Below are 24,821 nucleotides of genomic sequence, written 5' to 3'. Positions count from 1 at the left end.
CTGTAGTTATCCAGTCTGCTAGCCTACTCGAGGGTGGGGTAGGGCAGTCTCCCTGGCAATCCTTGCATTCAGCAGCAGCATGAGTTGGGTCATTTGTACTCAGAGGCTGTCCCATATTCCAGGCATTGCTGAGGAATATAGCTCCTGAGTCTCCCCTGACTTACCGGCACTTACGGGGTATTTGTTATGATGTACAGATACCTCAAGTGCAAAGCTATGTCTTCACAGCTTCATTGAAGCTGGTATTTCTCAGTGATTTTTAAATACGATAAAAAGAAGTCCCGATTTAGTCATAACCTCCGATTTCCTTTGTAAGCCTGTGCTCACCTTAATTCCCTCACTTCTCAGACTTCAGTGAGATCTAACCTCGTGCAGAGGGCCAAGAGCTATTTTGGCCACGGGTGAATAGCTACATCATCATTGATTTCAGTAGTTTCATTTCTTCTGGGATAATCTCAAGTGCCCATGCATTGTCACTGCAGTCGCACGTGGAATTATATTTACTTCCCAGCAAGGAAAAAAAATCACAAAATCCAATCCTGCCGCTTCTCTGTCTCCGTGTTCAGAAGCCCGCTGTCCCAATGTGGTAAGTCGCTCCCACTTTTGAGATCGGGTGTTAAATTCTAAAAAAGAATGGAATGCATAGAGTTAAGAGTTGGACATCACTAGCCCTTTTTTCTAACAGTGAAACTCCTACAATTGATTCTAAAGTTTCAGTCTAACATGAAAAGCAGTAAGATGGTATTTTAGATCCCAGCTCTGGGTGGACGTACTTTATGTCTGAGTGACAATTGGGTTTGCACTTTGGGAAACATCTGAAATAATTTCTGTGATCAGCCGACATTCCACGAAAATCTGGGTGTGACCCCCTCCAAGAAGCCGGAGCCCCCCTCAGAACGTTCAGACACCCCTTCCCAGCACCCCTCATGGTGCGGCGGGACGGCTGCCGGAGGGCAGGATGGAGACCCGTGCGGAGGCAGGCGTCTCCATCAGGACTACGTTACCCAGAAGGCAGTGCGCCACACTGGGCCAGTGAGGGCTCAAGGAGCGAGGCACTTCCGCCCAGCGGACGGCATGTAGGCGGGCCTTCCGGCGTTGGCCTCCAGCGACATCTTGTAAATTTGGTTCTGTCCAGCGCTCGGAAGCTGAGGTTGCTGGGACTGCCCAAGGTAACGGAGCGGGGACGCGCAGGGCCGGCTGCTCGGAGACTCAGCGTGGCTGTCGTGCGGGCTGAGCACTGCGGTGCCACGGTCGCCGTGGCGGTTCCCATCCAGGTAAATGCTGCGTTTCTCTGGGCCCTCACCCCCTCAGCTCTTCTTATTCATTGAAATTTCGTATTTTTGTTCTTACGAGGGTCCTGTTTACCTTGGTCTTCCGAATTCTGGAATGTCGCCTGCCCGAGGAGAGTGGCACAGAATGCGTGTGCAGCTGAATAGCCGGCTGTACGATTAGTGCTAACCTGCACACAGCCAGGAGCTTATTGCTTGTACTCATTGCTGTTAACCTCTTACCTTTGGGTTTCTTCCCGAGTAGCACGAGCGTCGCGGTGCAGCTGCGCTCGCCAAAGCCTGATCTGTTCCAGGGAGAGGGAAGCTGGCAAGGGCTGTTCTAAACATTAGCCCGCTGGGGCAAATGGAGTGGCTGCTCGTGGGCCGGGCTGGGGCTGAGGGTGGTAGCTCTGGTCGCGGCCACCGTCTTCCTGCGAGTTGGAGGACAAGGTGAGCGAGGGTGTGAGCGCGCCCCCTGCCGGCCGACCGCTCCGTTCTCGCGTTCCCACTGGCCGGGGAAGAGCTGGGGTCTAGACAGCACCCCAGCACCCAGCTCCGCGGTTCTTCCGCGGCCACCATGGCCCTCTCCAAGGTTAAGCTGTTGTCCGATGTCTGAAACAAGCACCCTTTATTTTCCGAGAGCTTCAGCACCTCTGTGGGAAGTCCTCAGCATCATAGTTTAGATGAAAGATTGATGGGTTACTGCAGTCACAGCACTGTACAGCTGTTCGTTTTTCTGCGTAGTATTCTGGGATATGAGTATATAAACAAAATGTTTTTATATGTTTCTGCCCGTGGTTTTCTGCATTTATAAACACTGGTACTGTAGCCACATGTTTTGGGCTATACAAGCATACAGTTGTCTAGCATTCTGTATTAAAGATAGCCCATTTCCACAAGTAGTCGTAGGTTTAAATTTATGATTCCAGGGGCATCTGGGTGGCTCAGTTGGTTGTGCATCTGACTTCGGCACAGGTCATGATCTCCCGGTTTCTGAGTTTGAGCACCACATCGGGCTCTGTGCTGATAGCTAGCTGGGAGCCTGCTTCAGATTCTGTGTCTCCCTCTCTCTAAAATGAATGTAAAAAATTTTTTTTTTCATTTATGATGCCAGATTGGTTTTCAAAATGTTACCAATCTACATACATACAATAGTTTACAATATTTAGCTAATTTCTATAGCGTTACTAGCAGTGGGCAACGTCAGGCTTGTGATGTCAGCCTTACTGAGTTGGTTTTTTTTAAACATTTATTTATTTTTGAGACAGAGACAGAGCACGATGGGGGAGGGGCAGAGAGAGAGGGGGACACAGAATCTGAGGCAGGCTCTGAGGTGTCAGCCACAGTCTGACCAGGCACCCCACACCTTACTGAGTTTTGCTTTATTTTTGTTCGTTACTGTTAACTTTACATTTGCATTTTTAAAAAGCGCTTACTGGAATTCTCATTTACATACACAAGATTCTTTAATTCACTAAGTATTAAAATTTTAAATAATTTAACGATTACGGAGGGTTCACGAATTTGTGTAATTTTTGCTCAACTGTGTAACTGGTCATTTCAGTTTTTATGACAAAATGTAACAGGAGCCCCCACGAGCCCTTTGTTTCAATGTAGTGGGATTCTTTATTGTGATACTTTGGTTTGAGAAATCTGTTCTTCTGTTAACTTGTAAGAGACATAATTTTTTGTCTTCCAAGTTAAGCCTATCCAGCTGAAATTACGTCATTTTTTAAAAAGATTATTAGGCTCCATACCCAACTTGGGGCTTGAACTCAAAGAGTCACGCTTTACCAACTGAGCCAGCCAGGTGTCCCTGTGTGCATCGTTTAAAGTAGGGGTGTAAATTTTTATGTTGCCACACAACAATTTATAAGCTGCTACTATTTTAATGCTCTGTAGCACCACTAAAGCATCCAGATCCATGCACACATGCATGACCCACTTCATGATCTCTGTAGTTTTTCCAACCTAAATCCTATGACAATCGTTTTCTTACTAGAACAGCTTTATAATGTGCTAATCTCTTTTGGAACAATTACTCTTGTATGTTAAAGTGATGTTTAACGTTTATTCTTATTTACAACAATCTTGTCACTTAAAAAAAATTTTTTTTGAGAGAGAGTGAGAGCTCAGGACGGCAGAGAGGGACACAAAGGATCCGAAGGAGGCTGTCGGCACAGAGCCTGACAGTCAGTAGGGCTCTAGCTCACGAACTGCGAGATCATGATCTGAGCCAAAGTTGGATGCTTAACCAGCTGAGTCACCCAGGCGCCCGAGCCTTGTCACTTTTTAGAAATAGCTTCTCACATTCTAAAATACTTGGGATTTTTATGTTTGCAGCTATGACTTGGTCTGCTCTCAGGAAAACTCAAGGATTTTAGCAAAACTGTGTACTCCTTTTGTGTTTGCAGTAACACCCAGCATGTGTTTATAACATGCATAATATCAAGGTTTTGGCTTTGCTCTGAATCTTTTAGTACTATTGGGTTTGCAGTTGTAATGAAATCTAGGGGTGTTGTCTTTTCTCCACATTTTCTTTCTTTTTCTTAGATGCACGTTGTCCAGATTTATTCTTCCCTCATCATTGATCTCACCCTTTATGGGGCATCTGGGTGGCTCCGTCAGTTTTGCGTCCGACTTGGGCTCAGATCATGATCTCGCGGTTCATGAGTTCAACCCCCACATCAGGCTCTGTGCTGACAACTCAGAACCTGGAGCCTGCACCGGATTCTGTGTCTCTTTCTTCCCTGTCTGTTCCTCCCCTACCCATGCTGTCTCCTTCAAAAATAAACATTAGGGGAAAAAAATTTAGTGTTACTCTTTAAGTATATAGTCATTTCTTTTGTTTGTAGTTTTTGAGATTCTGTCTCATGATGTGGTTTTCTTAAATTGTGATTTATATTTGTTAAAGTTAATATAAAATTATTGTACTTAAACCAACACGTTCACTTTCTGATCTTATTTTGTGCCCCATTACTAATTTTACATTAACATTACATAAAACTTTTAGAGGATACATGCCCACAAGGTTTGTGGTTTTTTGATTGGTTATCCTCCTGTATCATCTTCTGCTAGTATCGCAAGAGAAAATGATAGGATGTTTCAAGTAAGATACTCTGCTAAAGTAGGCAGGAATTAGTCATTGTAAGGATAAAAAGTAATGTTTCAGCACCAGCAGTTTTATAGAATGGGGATGGAACAGAAACTAGGCCTTAGCTTCTTTCCTTTCTCTTAAGTTGAAACGGTCAGAAATGCAGTTACCCCAACCTGCTGGAGGCCGAACACCCTTACTGGGTTCCCAGCACCAATTCCTTTATCAGAGCTTCATTGTGGACACCCAAGCACGTAAGCGGTGGTTTGATATGTTACCTTACCCAGTGGAGAGAATATATCTGCACCATTTCTTTCTGAACATTTATGGAAAAACTGGAAAAGGAAGTGTAAAGAGTCACATCCGTGACCAGCTGTTAGGGCTAAACTAAACCACAAGATACAGTGAGAGAAGAGTGTATTTTGGGCACAGGAAGAAGCAGAATACGAAGGAATAAAAATGGAAGGGTCGGAAACACACTGAGACACGGACATAATTTATCCCTTATTCTTCCTGCTCGCTGGCCTGAGGGCAGCTACTCCAACACAACACGACCCCATCAGCCTTTTCACTCCTTTCTTCCCTCTCCTGGAAAGTCAAGATGCACGTGCTTTGGGCACAACTGAACACTCTCTGCCTTCTTTTATAAAGGCTGGATTTTCCCCCTTTGGCTTTCCTCTGTACCGAAAAATACTGTGTTTCACTTTTCTGTCTCTACCCGCGATGGGACTTAAACTAACGTGGCCCTGCTCTTCCTGCAGGTTCTGCTTTCAGCAGAAGCACTTATGGACCCTGCACTGGTGAGTGTCAGGTGTCCTGGAACTCCTGCTGCCACCCTTCCTGCCCTTGGTGTCTAGAGCCTCTAGCTAAGCCCTCAGTCCAGGTCAGAGGTTACATGCAGAGGGATCCCCACTTGTGGCAAGTCATGGGGTGAGTGTGAAAGGGTGTCTTAGGTTTAGGAATCGGTGTGTACAGAGCCATGGCTTTGGAGGAGAGACAGAGATGAGAGTGGGTAGGGGAATGTTCTAGGTCCGCTAGGACTGTTATGTCTGGTGAGAACAGAGGACAAGGAGGCTAGAGTCAGGCCTGGGGTGTAGCCTGAGCTGGGGTTCTGTTCTGAGAGTGAGGGTGATGGCCACACAGTTCTGGAGTAGAGGAGAAAACCAGCTGGCTCAGGTCTTCAGAAGCTGCCCCTGGCTAGAGTGCACTCCACAGTGGGGGAGAGGGAGACAAGGAGATCATGAACAAAGCTTGTGTAGTACAGTGTTCTAGATCGGTCAGTACTGGTTGTAGCTGGGCCAAATAGCTGGTAGATGCAGAGGTAGGAGAAGGATTTGGCTTTACGTAGGGCTGACCAGGGGCACCTGGGTGGCTCGAGTTGGTTAAGCATCCGACTTTGGCTGTGTCGTGATCTCACAGGTTGTGGGTTTAAGCCTTGTGTCACGCCCTGTGCTAACAGCTCAGAGCCTGGAGTCTGCTTTGGGTTCCGTGTCTCCCTCTCTCTCTGCCCCTCCCGCACTTGCATGCACTGTCCCTCTCTCTCTCTCAAAAATAAATAAACATTAAAAAAAGTTTTAAGTAAAGTAGGGCTGATCAGATTTTCTTTTTAAAAATATTTATTTTAAGAGAGAGAGAACACAAGCTGGCCCTTCACACCCACTGGGGAGTCCAACGCAAGGCTTGAACCCACAAACTGCAACGCAAGATCATGACCTGAGCACATTTTCTGATGTGGAGGGGTCACAGATGACTCCATGGTTTTTTGTAGGAGTAACTTTTGTAAGAATATGAGGAATTCTCTTTTGGCCATGTTGATTCTCAAATGTTTCAGAGACTTCCAAGTATAGGTGACCACTGGAGATCTGGTCCCCCACTTCTCAGGACATCCACACCAAGGCTGAACTCTGGATCTGATATGGTGGGGGCACGTTCCGGTCATAGTGGCGTTGCCCTTGGGGGACAAGGGAGGAGAGCTGTGGACAGTGCGTAGACAAGACAGCATAACAGTTGTTACCAGGAATGTAGAAGGAGGTATGGGGAGGGGAAAGTCCAACAGGTAGCCGGATTTTCATGGGAGTGGATATGAGATCAGAGCAATAATGGGGGTGAGTTGGTAGAGTAGACTGGTACTTGCTCACCTGTGTATGCACCCCTCCCACCAGGCTCTTGTGGTGGCTCTTGACTCAGAAGGTCATCAGATGAACTTACAGGACCTCCCAGGACCTAAATGACTGGCGAAGAGACACAACATACCTATAGAAGCAGAATGTTACCAAGGGTATTTAGATCTGCGTGTGATCTAAACCAGCAGCAAGGTCAAGTGGGGAAGGCCCTTCCCTTGGAGGTTAGGATCTATGACCACACTTGCCCAGCACTTCTTCAGCATCACACACAGACACCAGTCAATGGTGGGGACCAGCTGTGTGAGTAGGAGCTTGAGAGAGAATGCTAGGCCCCAGCTGCTTACATCTGGGAGGCAGGATGCTGGGGACTCACATGTCTTGCAGGAAAGGGACGGGAGTCCTGCATCTCAGTGTGGGGGAGGGGGAGCGGGGGGTCAGGAGCAGGGAGTGAGTGAATCTGGAGGTTGGGTTTCGGGGCAGTTACCAGGTCCTGCCGGGAGAGGCTGCTTACGGACGCAACCGTCCCCGTCGTCACAGGGCTCCATGACCTTTGAGGACGTGGCCGTCTACTTTTCCCAGGAGGAGTGGAGGCTTCTTGACGAGGCTCAGCGACGCCTGTACCGGGACGTGATGCTGGAGGTCTTTGCACTTGTTGTGTCATTGGGTAAGGCCCTCCCCCCAGCCCCCACATCCTGGGCTGGCTCCTGGCTTTCCTCTTCATCCTGGGCACAGAGGCTGGGGCGTGGAGATACCTCACAAGCAGCCCCAACACCAGCTGTTCAGAGGGGCCTTCGGTCAAGGTTTCTGGGACATTTTTGTTTCCTGAGGTGGTTTGGGGGCTGGTTGCCTTGGGCCTGCACTGACCACTTAGCTGTCCCGAGTTTGCCTTAAGGACTTGCATCTTCTAGGTCCCCTGTTATCCAGCTGGAGCTGGGAGGACACGGGGTACATGACCAAGTGGGTACGCCTCCAAGTGGGGGACACTTGCGCGTGGAAGTTGGCGACAGGGAGAGGATGTGAAATGGCTGGGGATCCTGACAGGAACATGTCCCGGGCTCACAACACTGCTCTGAGGCCAAGGTCAGAGGCTCTCGTGTCTTCCCTGCCCTTCCTTGACGCTCTGCCCCCTTCCCTCACCTGTCTTCTACCCTTCATTGGGATCGCCCCCAGATCACTGCTCCTTCTGCTGTGCTCGCCACCCCCGGCCTACGCTTGACCCACCACGCGGTCTGTCTGTGCCCGTATCCTTAAAATAATACTTGAACGCCAGTCACCGAGGCCCTGGTGAAAACACACTCCCCCCAGAAGTGAGTTGTGGACCCAGCCTCTCCTCCCTGCACCACACACCGTCCTCGTCCCCGTGTCTTCACCTGCTGAGTCCCCTCTGCCGTGTGAAGCACAGAACTGCCTCCTCCTGCTGCCGGAGCTGCTCAGCATTTCTTCTCTGCTTTCAGGCTGCTGGCACGGAGCAGGTGCTGAGGAGTCACCTTCCGAGCAGAGCGTCCCCGTAGGAGTGTCACAGGTCAGCATCGCGAAGGCAGATCTGTCCCCCCACGAGGCGCGCAGCCCGGACTCCCAAGGGGATTTGCATCCAGCCGAGAGCCCGGGAGCGAGCCCTGGACAGAAAGCGTGTGGGACGGGGGGGAAGCCTGAGGAGCACCAGAAGTGGCACAGTAGAGAAAGACGCCCGCCAAGGAACACGAAGAGCCATGCCAACCACCCCCCACCGCAGAAGCCCGTCCCTGCTGGCCCAGGCCTTCTCCCCCGGCTCGCTCACGGTCGGGGGACACCCACTGAGGACACCGGCTGTGCAGAGCCCTTTCACCACGGGCAGAGGCGCTACAAGTGCGGTGACTGCGGGAAAGCCTTCTGCCGGAAATACAGACTCACCCAGCATCGGAGAGTCCACACGGGAGAAAGGCCGTATGAGTGCAGCGAGTGTGGGAAAACCTTCAGCTACAAACACATACTCGTCCAGCACCGGAGAGTCCACACTGGAGAGAGGCCTTACGAGTGCGGCGCGTGTGGGAAAGCCTTCGGTAACAAACCCACACTCGTTCGGCACCAGCGAATTCACACTGGAGAGAGGCCTTATGAATGCGGCGAGTGCGGGAAATTCTTTAGCCAAAGCTCCAGCCTTAGTGAACATCAGAGGATTCACACTGGGGCACGGCCTTATAAATGTGGTGAGTGTGGAAAGTTCTTCACCTCCAACTCCAACCTGATTAAACACCGGAGAGTCCACACCGGAACAAGGCCTTATGAGTGCAGCCAATGTGGGAAATTCTTTAACCAGAGCCCCAGCCTCATTAAACACCAGAGAATTCACACTGGCGAAAAGCCTTATGAATGTAGCGAATGTGGGAAACTCTTCAGCCAAAGCTCCACCCTCATTAAGCACCAGAGAGTTCACACCGGGGCAAGGCCTTACAAGTGCAACGAATGTGGGAAACTTTTTAGCCAGAGCTTTGGCCTCACTCAACACCACAGAGTCCACACAGGAGAAAAGCCCTACGAGTGCCGTGCGTGTGGGGCATCCTTTAGCCACAGCACACAACTTACTCAGCACCGGAAAGTTCACACCACAGAGAGCCCTCCCCCGTGCAGGAGCTGTGGAGAGGTCTTCCGCCACCGGTCGGCTCTCATCGACCACCGGAAACTCCACAGCCCCGCTCAGCCTCATGAGTGCACTGAATGTGGGAAAGCCTTCAGCTGCAGGTCTAACCTCCTGCGACACCAGAAAGTTCACAGGGGAGGAGGGCCTTAGAATGAGCAGGGGCTGCACCATGTCGAGAGCCCATCCTCACCACAGTCTGAGCCCATGGGGCATAGGGGGCTAGGCTGTACTTTCTAACCTGTCCAGAACCCTCGTGTTGGCCAGTGCAGGTTTCTCCCACGTGTGTCCCAAACACTGTATGCCTCAGTGCGGATGGTTTCATGGCACAGGGTAGCTATCACTCTAGAGTTTTGGGCACAAGGCCTCCTACGATAGAATGAAGGGCAGTCCCAATTTTTTGGGACTAATCTTGTGTCCCAGATGTACTGGTTTGTGGTTGAGTCTGGAGGTTTCCCTGAGAGGAACCGTGTGGGTTTTTGTTTTTTTAATGTTTATTTCTGAGAGAGACAGGGCATGAGTGGGGGAGGGGCAGAGAGAGGGAGACACAGGATCTGAGCTGTCAGCACAGAGCCCCATGTGGGCCTCAAACCCATGGATCATGACCTGAAGTCAGACGCTTACCCACCTGAGCCCCCTGGCGCCCCAAGGATCAGCTTCTCTTTCTCACATAGGATGTGACAGTGCCCCAGCGCTGTTGAGAAGTAGTGCTCTCGCAATACAGAGCCCTGTGCCATCACATCTGCTGGGCTGGTATCATGGATTCCAGGCACCAGGTAGGAGCCATCTGTGCGGTACAGACACACTTAGCAAAATGGTGGGGGGACTTGGAAAGTGGAGGGGCTGCGATGCCTACACCAATGCCCTGGGGGCTACAGCCAATTTCAGGTAAGGGCCTTGTGGACGACATTCTGAGGCCCTATAGACCTGACAGCGCTCCTGTGGCCGGGGTTCTATTGCACTACAGTTAAAAGAAGGTGTTGGGGGCGGGGGGGTTGAAAACCAAACTCCTGGGAATGCAGACATGAAGGCAGCAGGCATGTGGTCTTCCTGACCCACGGAGCGTGGCTTGTAAACTCCGGTGCGGTTGCTGGCCGGTGGGACGCAGAGCTGTGTCCTGGGGGGGAGATTTCAATTTTCCAAGGTTTTCCCGATGTTCAGATTTTTCCGCAAAAGCATTTCCACTCAGCATGCGATAGACTTCAAGTGTACTTGAAAACCGAAAACTGCTGCTGGTAGACTTTACTGCATGTGCACTCGTGAAACTATCGTCCTCCACCACAGGTCCTTTGTCTTGTAACCTCTGCCTGGATTCCCAGGCAGACCGTCACTTTTTCGTACCTTCGCTAGTTTGTGTTCTCTAGAATTTTACATGTTGGAATCTTACTGTGGCTCCTTTTTACGGGTACATAGTAGTATATAATTACTTCGACAATCACCATTGAATAGTTGGAATTTTTTTTTTTTTTTTTAAACAAGTGGAAGACACCATTATTCACTCATCCACTCATCTAAAAAAAAGGACGAAATAGGGTTTGGGGGTTGTTGCCAGCCTGGCCGTCACAAGGCACAGTTGTGCCAAATGTACATCTCCATCCCCCTAGCAGTGCGAGGCCTGAGCCCCAGCGAACTGAAACAGGCCAAGCTCTCCCAAGGGGGAAATGGTTGCTCTGAGTTCTGCCGGCGTCCTCACCAGTAGAAGCCTGGTCATATTTGTTCCGTCTTTTCCAGGAGTGGTTTTCAAAGGTGTGTGGGTGCAATCTCCCCCTGCTCGAATCATGCACTTCCCCTGAGAACCGTGTGCCACCCGTATGTATTTGCCAAGTCTACTTGTTGTGGGTGCTGATGAAAAGTAAAGCATTGGGACCTCGCTAGTGCAATAAAAACGTTCAGTGAAAACGTTTAAAATGTTCTTACACGTGTTTCCTCCCTCGTCTGTGCTGTTGACCGTGTGTTGGCCACGTACACCCTGCACTTGAGAGTGTGGTTCTCTGTTGAAAGGAGCATTAGTCCAGCCATCGTAACCTTTCCCCGTCGCTAGCTGCGAACGTGAAAGTTGCCAACCAGATGTGCTGCCTTTGAGAAGAGAGGCGGTAAAGGTCTGTTTTCCCAGCAATACTTACTGTACAGGAATAGGAAAGGACAGGTTTTAAATATTACTACTACCCTGCAGTAAAGGAGTAAATCAGTTTAAACTTCAAAATCAGTTTAGTTCTCCCCCTTCCACAGCGCTGCCTGATAAACAATGCCTCTGTCTACTTGGGGCCTGGGGCCCCCTATCAGATTGTGCTAAATAATGTGACTTCCAGGTGGTGGGGGAACAGCTGGAGACTAAGGTTGGCCCCACAAGGGCTCCTTGCCCCAGGATACCGATAAACAACAACAAAAACCCAGAGAATTAAGCACTTTGCCACATGTACTTCCTACTCTAAGCAAGATTTTGTACTTAAAACTCAATTATATAAGCTTATTTAAATATATAATTACATACAATGATGTAACCCTAATCAACGTTCCGTCCTTGTTTTCTTCTGGGGTCTTTTCTATCCACCCCACCTCCACCCACAGCCAACTTACATACATGGATCCTGAGGGACATCCTATCAATGTCACTGAATTCTTAAAATTGGAATAATATTTTTCAAAATGCATTTCATGGGGCCCACGTAGGTGGTTCAGGCTCTTGATTTCAGCTCAGGTCACACGGTCTCAGGGTTTGTGAGTTCAAGCCCCCACAGTCAGCCCTGGGCTGACAGCACAGAGCCTTGGGATTTTTTCTCTCTGCCCCCTCCCCCCAACTCATGCTCTCCCTCAAAATAAATAAGCAAACCTAAAGAAAACAAACACATGCATTTCATTATTCCATCACCAAAACAAGTATAAATTGTATTACTTCTCTACCTAGAAGCTGCTGAAAACAGTTACTGCAGATTTGTGGTGGTATAAAGACCACCATTAACTGGTCTTAATTACAAAGGTCACAACAGTCTGTTCACATAAGGGTAAATCTACACATCCCTCCCTCCCTATGGGGGCACAGGCCCGGACACAGGTTTTGGGGTTGAATGCTCATCCTCTACCTTTCCCCCAAGACCTGCCTCCTTTCCTGCTCCTTGACCGAAGATCACTTCTGCACTTACCTTCAAAAGGCAGCAAGGCCTCTGTGGAGCATCTTTGTCTCCGGGCATCAGATAGAACTTCCTTATATGGCAGTAATCTCCCCCTCCTCTTCCTACAACTTCTAGAAGGACACCTCTCCTTCACCGGCATGAAGAGAGAAAAAGCTCATCAAATCCAAAAAAAGAATTCCACATTTGCCAAATCGTGTGTCAAAGGGAACACTTACGTGGGGTCAAGGAATGAGCACACACCTTCCAGGGGCCGTTAGAACAGCTGCCACCACCTCCCGGTGTTTTTAGGCCTAACAAGGTCTTTAAAACATTCACATTCCAATCTATGTATACAACAAAACAAATTAAATATATATGTAAGATATAAAAAATAAAATATATATAATATAAAAAATAAAGCATTATATATATAATATATACAAAGCTTGGTTATTCTAATTTGAAGTTACTGCCAAATTATCTACGATGTCCCCCATTCTAAAACTCGCTCATTGCAACTCTGTCGATATGTTAGGGGTGCTAACCCTTGTGGGTTCTGCCACCTCAGAAACTCCCCCACACACCGAGGTAGAGGAAACCACTTTATTCTAGAACTACAGCAGACAATAGAGACGGCCTATTGTCTCTATGATAGACAATATGATAGGCTACGCACGCGTTCTCAAGATCAGCAGCAAAACCTGGGTCTTCGCAGCGAGACCTCTTTCTCCTTGCTCCTCGATCCGCCCTTGCTTCACAGCGTTTACCCTCTGATCGCACCTGGTAATCTGGGTCCCCTCTGGGGTTGGCCCTTCACCACTTCTATCCGAAGGAATGGAACCCTTCCTCGGTCTGCAACTGGGCAAGTCACAGCTTACAGCCAGACGCCAAATTAAACCGCTCAGAGACGAGGGGTTCGCTGCCTTCTCCGAGGCTTAATTTTCATGGAAATGGCACCAGGCTTTGAACAGATTTCTTGGCGTTGTTTTTCATTCCTTCAGCGGCCGCTCGGCTTGCCACTCCCACCGCCTTCTTGTCTCCAGACTCCCAGAGCAAAAACACGGCCAAAATCTTTGGTTTCCCAGCAGATGGGTTCCTCGAGTGGGCGCGGGAAGCTGGGCGCGCGGGAGGAGGCACCAGGTCTGCGCTTGCCCGGCGGACCACCACCCTGTGGCACGACCATCCGCCAACAGGAGTGCGGGGTGCACAAAGCGGCAGAACAGCGGGTCCTAGGGAGCCCCTGGCGAGCACCCTCTGAGGCACCTGCTTCCACGGCCGAAAGTTCGTCGGAGGTGTCAAGGAGGATGGGGGCGCGCCTGGGTGGCTCAGCTGCTTAAGCGTCCAAACTTCAGCTCCGGTTATGATCTCAGGATTTGTGAGCTGCCGAGAGGCACCCACAGGGGGCTCGGGGTGCTGGAGACGGGCTCCTAGGTCTCGGAAAAGGGCCCCGCACGCGTGCCCGCGCCCATCGCCGGACCGCTGTCGGACCCGCCCCTGTCTCGGAGGCTATCGCACGGCTCACGACGCGGGAAGCGGTGCTCGGCCCCACGGAGAGACCAGGGGGCTCCACGCCGAGGGGAGGCGCTGGGACGCCTCGCAAGGGCTACTCCGCTCGAGAAATGAGCGGCGGCAGGGCCGTCGGGGGAGAGCCTTGATCGCAGAAGCTCGTTCCCCCAATCCTGGCCCGCCGGGGTTGCAGAGATGCCCGGACACGCGGGCAGGGGCTTGGAGATGAAGGGAAGCACAAGGCTCCTTGAGCAGCCACTGGTCGGCCTGGGAGTCTGCGCTGCTGCGGGACGCACCGCTGCGATGCATCACAGGTTCGAACCCCCACCGTCGCTGTCGGGCGCGCCTCCCTCCCCCACTCGACTCCCCACTCCACCCCGGCTCCTCGGGCACACTGGGGTGGACGGACGCTCAGGGGCCAAGGCGAACCCGCACTTGGGGGCTGACCTCGAGTGATCCGGGGGCGCACAGCGCGGAGGGACGGCCTCTCCACTGCGGGGAGAACCGCTTACGAAGCCGCGGAGAAGGAAGGAGTGTCCGCGGGGCCAGCGGCCCCGGCCCAAACGGAGCCGTGGAGCAGGGCGAGGCCAGGCGGGTTCCGCATCCCTGCCTGCGCACCGCGCACCCGCCTGCAGGGAAGGAGCTAGTGGAGGGGGAGGAGCAGCTCCCCGCACCGGAACATCCGTCTTGCGTCTGGTGGGAGCCGAGCCCAGCGCGGGAGAGCGGGCTCACCACGGAGTTCGGCTCGAGGAGCTCCAAGGGGAGCCTGCACGGACAACACCTCCGGGCCTGCTTTGGGCCTCCGGCCTCGGCCGCTGCCTGGTCCCTGCGGCGGGGATCACACGGGCCAGAGGACGCCCTTAGGCGCTTGAGGACCGAAGCAGCCGCGAGGTCGGGGCTCGCGCATGCGCGGTTACTGCCGCAGAGACCCAGGGTTCCAAGCGAAGGAAATTGCGTTACCGTCCGCAAAGCAACCTTCTGAGCTAATCCGCACTCCCACTTCAAAGCACGGGCTTTGGAAACCATACCAGCCCTTTCCTGGCAGCAAAAATAAATAAATAAAATTAAAATAATTAAAATAAAAAAAAATACTAGCCTTCGAGTGAAAAAATTACGGGTCCGGGTAAGGACTCTACAGATCACGGGGGCCTCCTGGGTTCAACTACTGGCCCCCCAACACGATCCCATCGTGTTGACCCCGGAGCTCCTGGGGCCAGCTAGCCAACTCAACGGTCGGTCGTGTCTGTGAGGCGCTCGGAACGCGCGGGGGCCGCCGCGGGCCGGCTACGTCCTCCCGTCTGTCCCCACGCGCAGCTGCCCGTCCGGGACAGAAGCCCGGGGCTTGAAAGAAACTTCCGGGAGGCATCTCCGACCGCCGGGCCCCGTGGGGAACCGCGGCCAGACCCTGAGCACCTTATCCCCGCCACTCTGCACGTTCCGTGACGCTCCTCGCCTCCGGAGCAGGATTCCGAAAAATCGAGCGCAAGAAACCACGCAAGCACAAGTGCAGCCGGGGTCCGCCCTCCCCGGCCCCCGGGGCGCGGCCGGTGCATCCACGTCTATCGTTTGGGACTTGGGAGAACTTCGGCGGAGGCGCCTCCGACCACCGGACCCCACGAGGAGCCGCGGCCGGGCCCCGGGCACCTTACCCCGGCCTCCCCGAACGTCCCGGGCCGGCCTCTAGGCGCGGGGCACCCTCTCCCTTTCCCCCGCGGCGCCACACTGGGTTCCCGCAGGCAGAGACGCACCAGCGGGTGCCGGTCGACGTTGCCCTTTCCCCGGGAGGGCCTACGAGCCACTCCCTACTAGAACGGCGCATTCAATCTCCAGCGAACTGATGCGCGGCGACGCGCCTGCGACCCCGGGATGATCCCGCCAGCGCCCCCGGCCTCCTGGAACCCTTCCTCGGGTACCGCCGCCAAATCCCACCCCTTGTCGATTTCGCCGGAGCTCCGGAGGGAGGAACGTCTAAGAGGAGCCACCAGATGGCGCCCGACAACCGGCGCGAACGTCCCCAGACGCATCTGGATCGCGGCCGTCGAGGGCGCGCTGCCTGCCGCCTCGACGTCCAGGCTTCGCCCTCCCCACCTCGGACTCGTAGACCGTACGATGTGAGATTTTGCCTCCTGCCAAGTAGGGGGCATTCCCGCCTACCTCCTTCCCGGCCACCACGTCTTGGCCTAGTCCCAGCTCCTCTCTTTCTGCTTCCTTATCCTGCATGTGACCGGCTTCGTGCGCCCTGGATGGCGTGGATGTGCGCCTCCTTTCCAGGGGGTCTGCGAGTAGTAAGAGGTTAAGGCATTAGCCTTTCTTGTCACTCCGTTACCTCCATAAATTAAAATCCCGCGGGCACATTTTTACACACTGGTAAAGCTGGCAAGAAGCTTACTTAGCTTTTCAGAAGACTTACCATTAGAAGTTTGCCAAGGGAAATGCTGTTGCATCCACACGACTCTTGACACAGAATGCTACGGGCACCAGTGACAGTCACAACAAAGTTTATTGCAATGAGAGGCAAGGCCGACCCATCGGGACCAACACTCTTGATAAGAGTGCGGCCTCGAACAGCTGGGGTACAGAGTTTTTATGGCCGATCACATCGTTTTATCATCACCTGGGAACAGAACAGAGAAACAGTTCCCAGATGAGTTAGAAACAGTTGCCGGATGAGGTGATTATTTTAGACTTTCTGCCGCCAAGTTGCAACCAGTGGATCTCCTTGACCTTGCCTCTGATGCTCTTTTCTTTGAGCTTTTGTTTCCTTCGTTGGTGAAGCCTGATTTACAAGAGTGTGAAGCGTAATTTACAAGAGTAAAGCAAGGCTGTTATCTCTTGACCTTCAGTGTCAGAACAAAGCTGTTATTTTTCAAGCTAGGTGTTAGCCCTACACTACACTTTAATCCTTACATTTCTCCCTTTTCTTGTCAGTGAATCAATCCCTTGATTCATCATTAGGAACTAAGGGGACGTAGTTGGACCTAATCATCATAATTTTTATTTCACCGACTCGCCTCTTGACATACTGTACTAACCAGTTGATAATGCATGGGCCGATGGTTAACCCGAGAAGTAATAATAGCAGTGGCCCCGCTATGGTGGTGAGCAGTGATGTGAGCCAGGGGGACCAAGAGAATAAATTCTGATACCAATTATTGCTGGCCTTTTCCTTCACATTCGACCTTTCTATTTGCAGGGCAACCGTATAACCCTGGTATGTTAGCCAATTTTTGTTCTTGATCCCTGTGTCCACATCCATAGGTAACCATATAGGGGTTTTCGGGGACGGAGGAGCGAAGCCCGTTGGCTGTTTATAATTAGTAATTAAAAGTCCCCCATGAGTCCCCCACCAAGTCGCATAAACCAAACAAAAAACAAGGCACAGTGGAAGAGGTATTAGATGTTATCACCTTCCCCGTGACAGTGTCCCTGAGTTCCCGTTGGTATGGCCAAAAAGATAGGGGATGCGATTCCGTACAGTCCCCCACGCTTATCATTATACAAACCCGGACAATTATTATTAGTATGCCTGCATCAGTATTACCTTTAAAGGATCCTCTGAGTGCCTTCGGACCTTCCGTTGCTGTTCATTATCTGGTTCTGTATCAGTCTCGGGTGTTCCTGCCTTCACACAGGTTGTTTTTTTTTTTAACCTGAGAGTGATGAATCCAGGTTCGGACACCATCTACCTTCACGGCCGTGGGCGTAGTCAGGATCACGGCGTGTGGTCCTTTCCAGAGCGGCTCCAGGGTTTTAAGCTCGTGCCTCTTGACCCAGACTAAATCTCCTGGTTGAAAGGGGTGGGGAAGAACAGGAGGATGAGCGAAGGCTTCTTTTAAGGCCCTGGTTATTTCCTTTCGTACATGTTGCAGGGCCACGAGTGAAGCCAGCAAGCGGTCCTGTCCCAACTGTTCCATTACGTCGCCTCCTAGCCTCGGCAGGATAGGTGGAGGTCTGCCAAATAAAATTTCATAAGGGGGAAATCCCTTGACAAATGGAGTACAACGCGCTCGCAAAAGGGCAAAAGGCAGGACGTCAACCCAATTTTCGCCCGTCTCAAGGGACAATTTGGTTAAGGTCTCTTTTAGGGTCCGATTCATCCTTTCTACCTGATCCGAGCTCTGAGGTCTATATGTACAATGTAATTTCCAATCTAGTCCCAATGCCCGGGCTAGACCCTGGGACACCTGCGCCGTAAAGGCCGGGCCATTGTCCGATCCTATGCTCAGAGGCAGCCCAAATCTAGGAATTATTTCATTGATAATTTCTTAACTGTCGCCTGAGCCGTTTCTGATTTAGTGGGGAACGCCTTGACCCATCCGGAGAAGGTGTCTACAAAAACAAGCAGGTTATTTGTATCCGTATTTCCCTGGTTTAATTTCAGTAAAATCTACTTGCCAAAACCGGCCTGGCTCAGTTCCTCTATCTCTTTTAGCTTCTGAAACCTTCCTACTTGCACCCTGATTTACTTGGGCGCCACTTGCACACCTTTCAACCACCTCTTCGATCTCTTTTCCCAGCCCTTGCGCCCTGAACTTCTTCCGCACTAATTCCGCCATCTTCGTTTTTCCCAGATGAGTCCCTTGGTGGAGCTGACCCACCATGCGCTGCCCGAGTGCCGCGGGTAAGAGGATCTTACCTTCAGGATCCTGAGGCCACTTTTGTCCCGGCGTCACACTTCCCCCTTTTCTTGAAACCCACTCCAAATCTTTAGGAGTGTAACTGGGCTCCCTCGGTCAAGATCGGTAGCTCCAAGGCACTTTTACTTTTAGTTGGGGCAGCTTCTCGGGCTGCTGCATCAGCCAGGCGGTTTCCGACTGCTTCTAGGGAGTCGCCTTTCTGACGTCCCGGGCAGTGAATGATTGCCAGCCTCGCAGGTTCCCAGATGGCTGCTAGAAGATCTAAAATTTCAGCTTCAGTTTTGATGGCCTTGCCTTCCGCCGTGAGGAGACCGCGCTCTTGGTAAATGGATCCGTGTACATGCGCGGTTGCAAAAAGCATAGCGGCTGTCCGTATAAATATGAGCTGGCTTGTTTCTTCCGAGTTTGAGGACTTCTGTTAGCGTGATGAGCTCTGCGTGCTGGGCTGAAGTTCCCGGGGGAAGGGTCTGTTGCCATAAAACCTCGCGGTCCGTCGTCACTGCAGCGCCCGGCGTGCCTTTGCCCTTGAAACACAAAACTACTGCCGCCTGAAAACATGCTGATATCAGGGTCCTGTAAAGGAACGTCCATAAGATCGGAGCGGAGGGACGAGATCGTCGCCAAGGTTTCTGGGCAGGAGTGCAGAGGGGGACCTTGTCCTTCTGGCAGCAGAGTGGCTGGGTTTAAGGCTGTGGGGGCACAAAAACGTATTCAGGTCTGGTCGAGTAGCAACGCTTGATATTGGGTAATCCGAGCATTTGACAGCCGTCGCTCTGGGGGAGCCCGCAGTAAAGCCTCCACTTCGTGGGGCCCGGTGACAGACAGTGCCTGCCTCAAAGTTAGTTTGTCTGCGTCTTCAACTAAGAGCGCGGTGGCGGCAATTTGTCGAACGCGTGGGGGCCACCCGGAAGCAACTGGGTCCAGCCGCTTGGATAAATAGGCCACCGGTCGGCGCCAAGGTCCCAGGCTCCGAGTCAGAACTCCCTCGGCTACCCCCCCCCCCCCCCCCTTTTCGGCTACAAACAAACGGAATGGCTTGGTGGGATCTGGCAGGGCCGAGGCCGGTGGGGTCACGAGAGCCTCTCGTAAGGCTTGGAAGGCTTTAGTTTGAGTCTCCCCCCACGTGAAGGACTGCGGAGACCCCTTGAGAGTGGCGTACGAAGGGGCTGCCAGTTCAGCAAAACCAGGTATCCATACTCTGCAGTAGCCTGCTGCCCCCAGAACTCGCGAACTTGTTTGCGAGTTTTAGGCTGAGGAATATCGAGTATAGCCCGAATTCTTTGTTCACCGAGATAGCACTTACCTTTTTAAGGTTGTAACTTAAATAGGTCACCGCAGTATGACAGATCTGCGCTTTTCTGGCTGACACTCGGTACCCCAGTTTTTGCAAAAGACTCAAGGGTTCTCTGGTGGCACTCAGGCATTCTAAATGAGAGGGGGCCGCCAACAAGATATCCTCAACATATTGCAATAGGGCTACCTGCGGGTTGGAGATTCGAAATGGCTCTAAATCCTGGTGCAGGGCGTCATTAAAAAGAGGAGAATTTTTAAATCTTTGGGGGAGTTGCGTCCAGGTGAGCTGTCCCTTTTCAGGATCAGTCCATTCAAATACAAATAGTGGCTGGCTTTGTGGGGCCAGCGGGATGGCAAAGAAGGCATCTTTTAAGTCCAGAACTGTATAATACACCTGAGAAGGGGGAAGCAAACTAAGGAGAGTATAAGGGTTGGGTACAGTGGGATGAATGTCCATTTACAAGTCTGGGGCTGCCTGTAAGACAAAGGCCAAATTTAATGCTCTTCTATTTTTAGGTGCCTCAGGGTCTACAGGGGTAAAGGTGCGGTACACCTCCGTGAGCCTTTCTAAGAAGGCTGAGGGGCTTTCCTCGGTCCCCTGAATTACTTCTGTTACCTTAGACATGTTTGTGGGCCGGCGGGTGGCCGCTCGGAGACCTCCCAGTAGAGTCTGGTGAAATAGGGTCAATGATCGCCTACCGTGAGGAGTGTTTGGGTCCCAATTTTCAGGATGCGAGGAAGGAAAAACTTCCTTGAATCCAGCGGGATCCTCGGTGGGTTGCCCGTTTGGCCCCATCACTAATTTCCGGGCCTCGCGACGGATCTTATCCCGCTCCTCAGTGGTGAAGAGAACCTGCAAGAGCTGCTGGCAGTCATCCCAGGTTGGCTGTTGGGTCACAAATAGAGTTTCAAGAAGAGAAATTAATGCTTGGGGTTTCTCTGAGAACGAGGGGTTTTGAAGCTTCCCGTTATAAAGGTCGCTAGTGGAGAAGGGTACATAAGTCATAAAGGGTCGGATATCACCCTGCAGGGGTGCAGGGGTGGCCCTGGAAGAAGGGATAGGGCAGCGGGAGGCGGATGGAAGGGAGTCCCTGACCGGGTGTGAGACGGGCTCAGGGGAGTGTCCCGACTCGGGCTCGTCTCCAGATCTGAAGCATCTTGACCTGTATTCTTTGGGCGAGAACTATAGGGCGGTGGGTGGTAAGTTCCTTTTTTTTTACCCCCCTCCTGTGCAGGTGATAGAGGGGGCGGCCGCTTAGTCTCATCAAGATTCTTATTCTGAGCTCCAGATGGGCGACCTTTGAGTGGCAAAGCCTGTACTTTAGGGAGGCGAGGGGGAAGGGGAAGAAGTTTTAACCAATCTGGAGGGTTTTCGATGAGGGTTCTCCATGCCCCAGTGTATGGGATTTGGTCTTCGTGCCTAGAAAAGACAATATCACGAACTTTATATACCAAAGTAAGGTTAAAGGTCCCCTGTGGAGGCCATTCGACCTGAAAGCTGTTCCATTCCACCTCGCAGAGAGTTCGAAGGACTGGCTTCTTAACGTGGAGGCCGAAAACTGAGGCAGCTCTCCTATACTCCTGGAAATGGGTTAGTATGAGACTCAGCGGGGTGGGGGTAGTCTGATTCTGACCGATGACAAAGATAGGCAAAACTGACAAGGACGATGATAAAGATAGGCAAAACTGACAAGGACGCACAGCCAGTCAACAGGAAGAAGACAATTAAGACACGAAGAAAACACAAGTTCGAGATCTCAAGGCCAGTAGGCCATCGCAGCCACCTGAAAATAGGATCCTTCTTGACAAACACCAAACCTAATGGGGTCCACCAGTGTCCCGGTAGGATCCCTGACCCTGGGTCTATAGCTGCGTCCGGCAGACCCTCGTGAGTCATTCAAATGGCGCGCCCCAAGAATTCCTTACCTCTCCCAATCCCGAGCCTCCTCCCAGGGGTTGGCGGAGCAATCCGAGGAAAGGGCCCTGTTTCAGACCTTTAACTTTCCCGGCCAATGCACCAAATGTTGCATCCACCTGACTCCTGAAACAGAATGCTACGGGCACCAGTGACAGTCACAACAAAGTTTATTGCAATGAGAGGCAAGGCCGACAGATCGGGACCAACACTCTTGATCAGAGTGCGGCCTTGAACAGCCGGGGCACAGAGTTTTTATGGCTGATCATCACCTGGGAACAGAACAGAAAAACAGTTCCCAGACGAGTTAGAAATAGTTCCCAGATAAGTTAGAAACAGTTGCCGGATGAGGTGATTATTTTAGACTTTCTGCCACCAAGTTGCAACCAGTGGATCTCCTTGACTTTGCCTCTGATGCTCTTTTCTTTGAGCTTTTGTTTCCTTAGTTGGTGAAGCCTGATTTACAAGAGTGTGAAGCGTAATTTACAAGAGTAAAGCAAGGCTGTTATCTCTTGACCTTCAGTGTCAGAACAAAGCTGTTATTTTTCAAGCTACCTGTTAGCCCTACGCTACACTTTAACCCTTACAATGCTCTAAGGGAAGACTAGGGAAGTCTCTTCCCTTTTTTTGTACCAAGGAGAATTGGTTTCTTTTTTTTCCTAAATTTTAATATTTATTTATTTACTTTTGAGAGAGGGAGGGAGAGATGCACAAGCAGGGGAGGCACAGAGAGAGGGGGAGACAGCATCGGAAGCAGGCTCCAGACTCTGAGCTGTCAGCACAGAACCTGATGAGGGGCTCGAACCCGTGCACTATGATACCATGACCTGAGCGGAAGTCCCACACTCAACCTACTGAGCCACCCAGGCGCCCAGGGTTTCTCCTTAATTTGCTTTTACTGCTACACACCTTCCTCTGTATTTCTTGTAAAGTAGGTATTTGTGAGACGGGTATTTCAGGTCTACGCCAGGTGGACAGTTGTGCAATGTGACACTCCTGGAGATACATGGAGTGTGACACGTGTGAGATTAGGACACCCCTCAGCAGAACCCGGAAGCCCCTACATACATCCCAGGGACCCTGCATGACCAGCGAGGCGTGCTGGTGCCCTTCAACAAGCCACACACACGCATTATACCGTGCCCTGGCAGAAAACAGGTGCAATAGACAAGGGACACACAGCCAGCTTGTGCAACTTGCACCAGGGGCTTGTGCCCCAGAGGGCGGTGCCAATGCGCCCTCGCAGATATGAGGACACGGATGCACAAATACTCTGGGGAGACTTGTGAGACAGCCACGGCACAGGGACACCCAAAAGCCTGGTATGCAGATACATACGCACAATCACACAATCCCCATGGGCTGAGGGTGACAAGGTGATTTCCACCTGGCTTGGAGAGAGTCCCCCGTCCCCCCCCCCCCCGCCCCATTCTGGCCCCATCCCCGCAGGTTTGATGATGCTTTGCTGCTGGTCAGACGGGGAGCTGGATGAACACCTTGGCATAACGTGGAGACTCACCCAGGTTTGAATCCTGAATGTAAACACAGAAGGATACATGATGGGAGCAAATCAGCCCAAGCGCAGGTGGCAGAAAACCTAACTTGGAAATGCCGCCAAGAAGGCCCAGGAGTCAGTGCGAAGCTGGCAGGGGGCAGGGGTAGAGCGAGGGGTGGGGGGTGGTTACAGACTCTGCTGGAGGGGTCGGCGTGCCTGAGTTGGCTTCAGGGATAGTGGACCTAGAGTGGTTTGGGGAGGGGGCCATTTTGGTGGATGCTCAGCTATTGTTTGGGTGATTTGCATTTCCCCCCGAGTCTTGGGGAGAACCCTGTAGTTCCAGCCGTGCCAGGCAAGTCCGGATTCTTTCCTCCTCCTGGTGTTTCTCAGGTGCTTTACTCCTGAGTACATGGGGGCTTCTAAGTCAACCTCAGCAGTTTTCCAGCTGCCAAATCACAGCTACAACCACCACAATGAAACACATAGCTGAGCAAGGTTCCCGATAAACTCAAAACACAAACATGGAGAAGAAATCTCATTGCTTAATTTCATAAATTTTTTGTGAAGTGTTGTAAAGCTCCTGGAACTCTCACAGGCAAACCACTATGCGTGGCCACAGCTAAGCGTGGGCTTCCCAGGTACCACCATACACTTATTCTCAAGATGCTATCATTGGGGTGCTTCGAAAGTCCTCCTGGGGAGCCTGGGGGGGCTCAGTTAAGCATCCGACTCTTGATTTCAGCTCAACTCATGATCTGGTGGTTTGTGGGTTCAGGCCCGAGTCTAGCTCTGTGCTGACAGCTCAGAGCCTGGAGCCTGCTTTAGATTCTGTCTCCCTCTCTCTCTGCCCCTCCCCCATTCATGCTCTCCCTCAAAAATAAAGTAAAACATTAGAAAATATTTTTTAAAAAGGCAAAATCTTAAAAAAAAAAAAGACCCCCGTCCTTTCTCCCCATTAAGCACTGTGTTCTGGAGAGCGGGAGGATGTGGACAGAGCTCTGGGTCCTACATTGCCTGGGGAAGGGCTCATCGTTAAGTGTGGTAAATATACATGAAGACACAGGGGCACGATGAAACAATTCTGCTGCTCTGAACATATCCAGAGTTCATGAGGGAGAGAAGGGTCAGATCTTGGGGTCATGGTACAGGTAAGCAAAGGTAGTGTTCCCTGGTGTCTGAGAGCTTTGATCCTGGAGGGAGAGAGGGGAATTTGGACACTTTTAAGCACTGCTGATAATCGGGGGTGGGTGGGTGCCATGAACTCTTAGTTGTGCTTCAAAAAAAAATAATAAATAAAGATTGCTACAAATTCAAGTACCCCAGGTGCGTTCAGCCCTCAGTCAGCCTTTCCAATGTCTTCCTAATTCTCAGTGATGGGGGTCTGAGAAACCACAGGGGCTCTTCCCAACTGTCCCTCTCAATCAGCTTGGAGAAACCCCTCTCCAGGTTGGAAATGAAGCTCTGCCAATAACATGAGCTAGATTTGCAGTGTTTGGACCCACTGTTACAAAGCAGTCCTTGCGTCAGAATAGTAGAGCGGCTCAAGCAGTAGGCGTCTCTAGTAAACTCCCAAATGGTCCCTGGGTCTGAACCTATTCCCTTTCATCTAGGCCCTTTGAGATACTCACTCTTTTTCTCCTTACTCTGCCCCTATTCATTTATTGGGTTGAGATTTCTTAGAGAAGAATCATGCCACACTTTCTCCCAAAAAGGGGTGAATCATTCTAGAATTTTACAGCAATAATCACAAGAGCCAACCAGGGGAA

The 24,821-nt window shown here is 51.5% G+C and overlaps 1 protein-coding gene and 1 long non-coding RNA gene across 4 annotated transcripts; one reads left to right on the top strand and one right to left on the bottom strand.

Moving 5' to 3' along the window:
* Nucleotides 1-547: 547 nt before the first annotated feature.
* LOC122207628 (zinc finger protein 154-like) lies at nt 548-9,645 on the top strand. Of its 3 annotated transcripts, XM_042917720.1 has the most exons (5): nt 1,244-1,274; nt 5,124-5,162; nt 6,525-6,706; nt 7,023-7,149; nt 7,940-9,645. In XM_042917720.1, the coding sequence occupies exons 3-5, from the start codon at nt 6,590-6,592 to the stop codon at nt 9,250-9,252; spliced, it is 1,557 nt and encodes a 518-aa protein (XP_042773654.1). In that variant the 5' UTR covers nt 1,244-1,274; nt 5,124-5,162; nt 6,525-6,589; the 3' UTR covers nt 9,253-9,645. The 3 variants fall into 3 exon arrangements, with proteins under 3 accessions (XP_042773652.1, XP_042773653.1, XP_042773654.1); XM_042917718.1 differs by lacking the exon at nt 6,525-6,706 and having other exon boundaries at nt 548-1,274; XM_042917719.1 differs by lacking the exons at nt 5,124-5,162; nt 6,525-6,706 and having other exon boundaries at nt 548-1,274.
* Nucleotides 5,956-7,981, bottom strand: LOC122207656. Its single transcript, XR_006196953.1, has 4 exons — nt 7,856-7,981; nt 6,970-7,100; nt 6,501-6,593; nt 5,956-6,335 (listed from the first exon to the last, which is right to left on the bottom strand). It is a non-coding gene; the product is annotated as an uncharacterized LOC122207656 (long non-coding RNA).
* Nucleotides 9,646-24,821: the final 15,176 nt, after the last annotated feature.

This window comes from Panthera leo, chromosome E2, assembly GCF_018350215.1.
Source record: "Panthera leo isolate Ple1 chromosome E2, P.leo_Ple1_pat1.1, whole genome shotgun sequence".
NCBI lineage: Eukaryota > Metazoa > Chordata > Mammalia > Carnivora > Felidae > Panthera > Panthera leo.
This window is presented reverse-complemented; position numbering and strand designations above follow the sequence as displayed.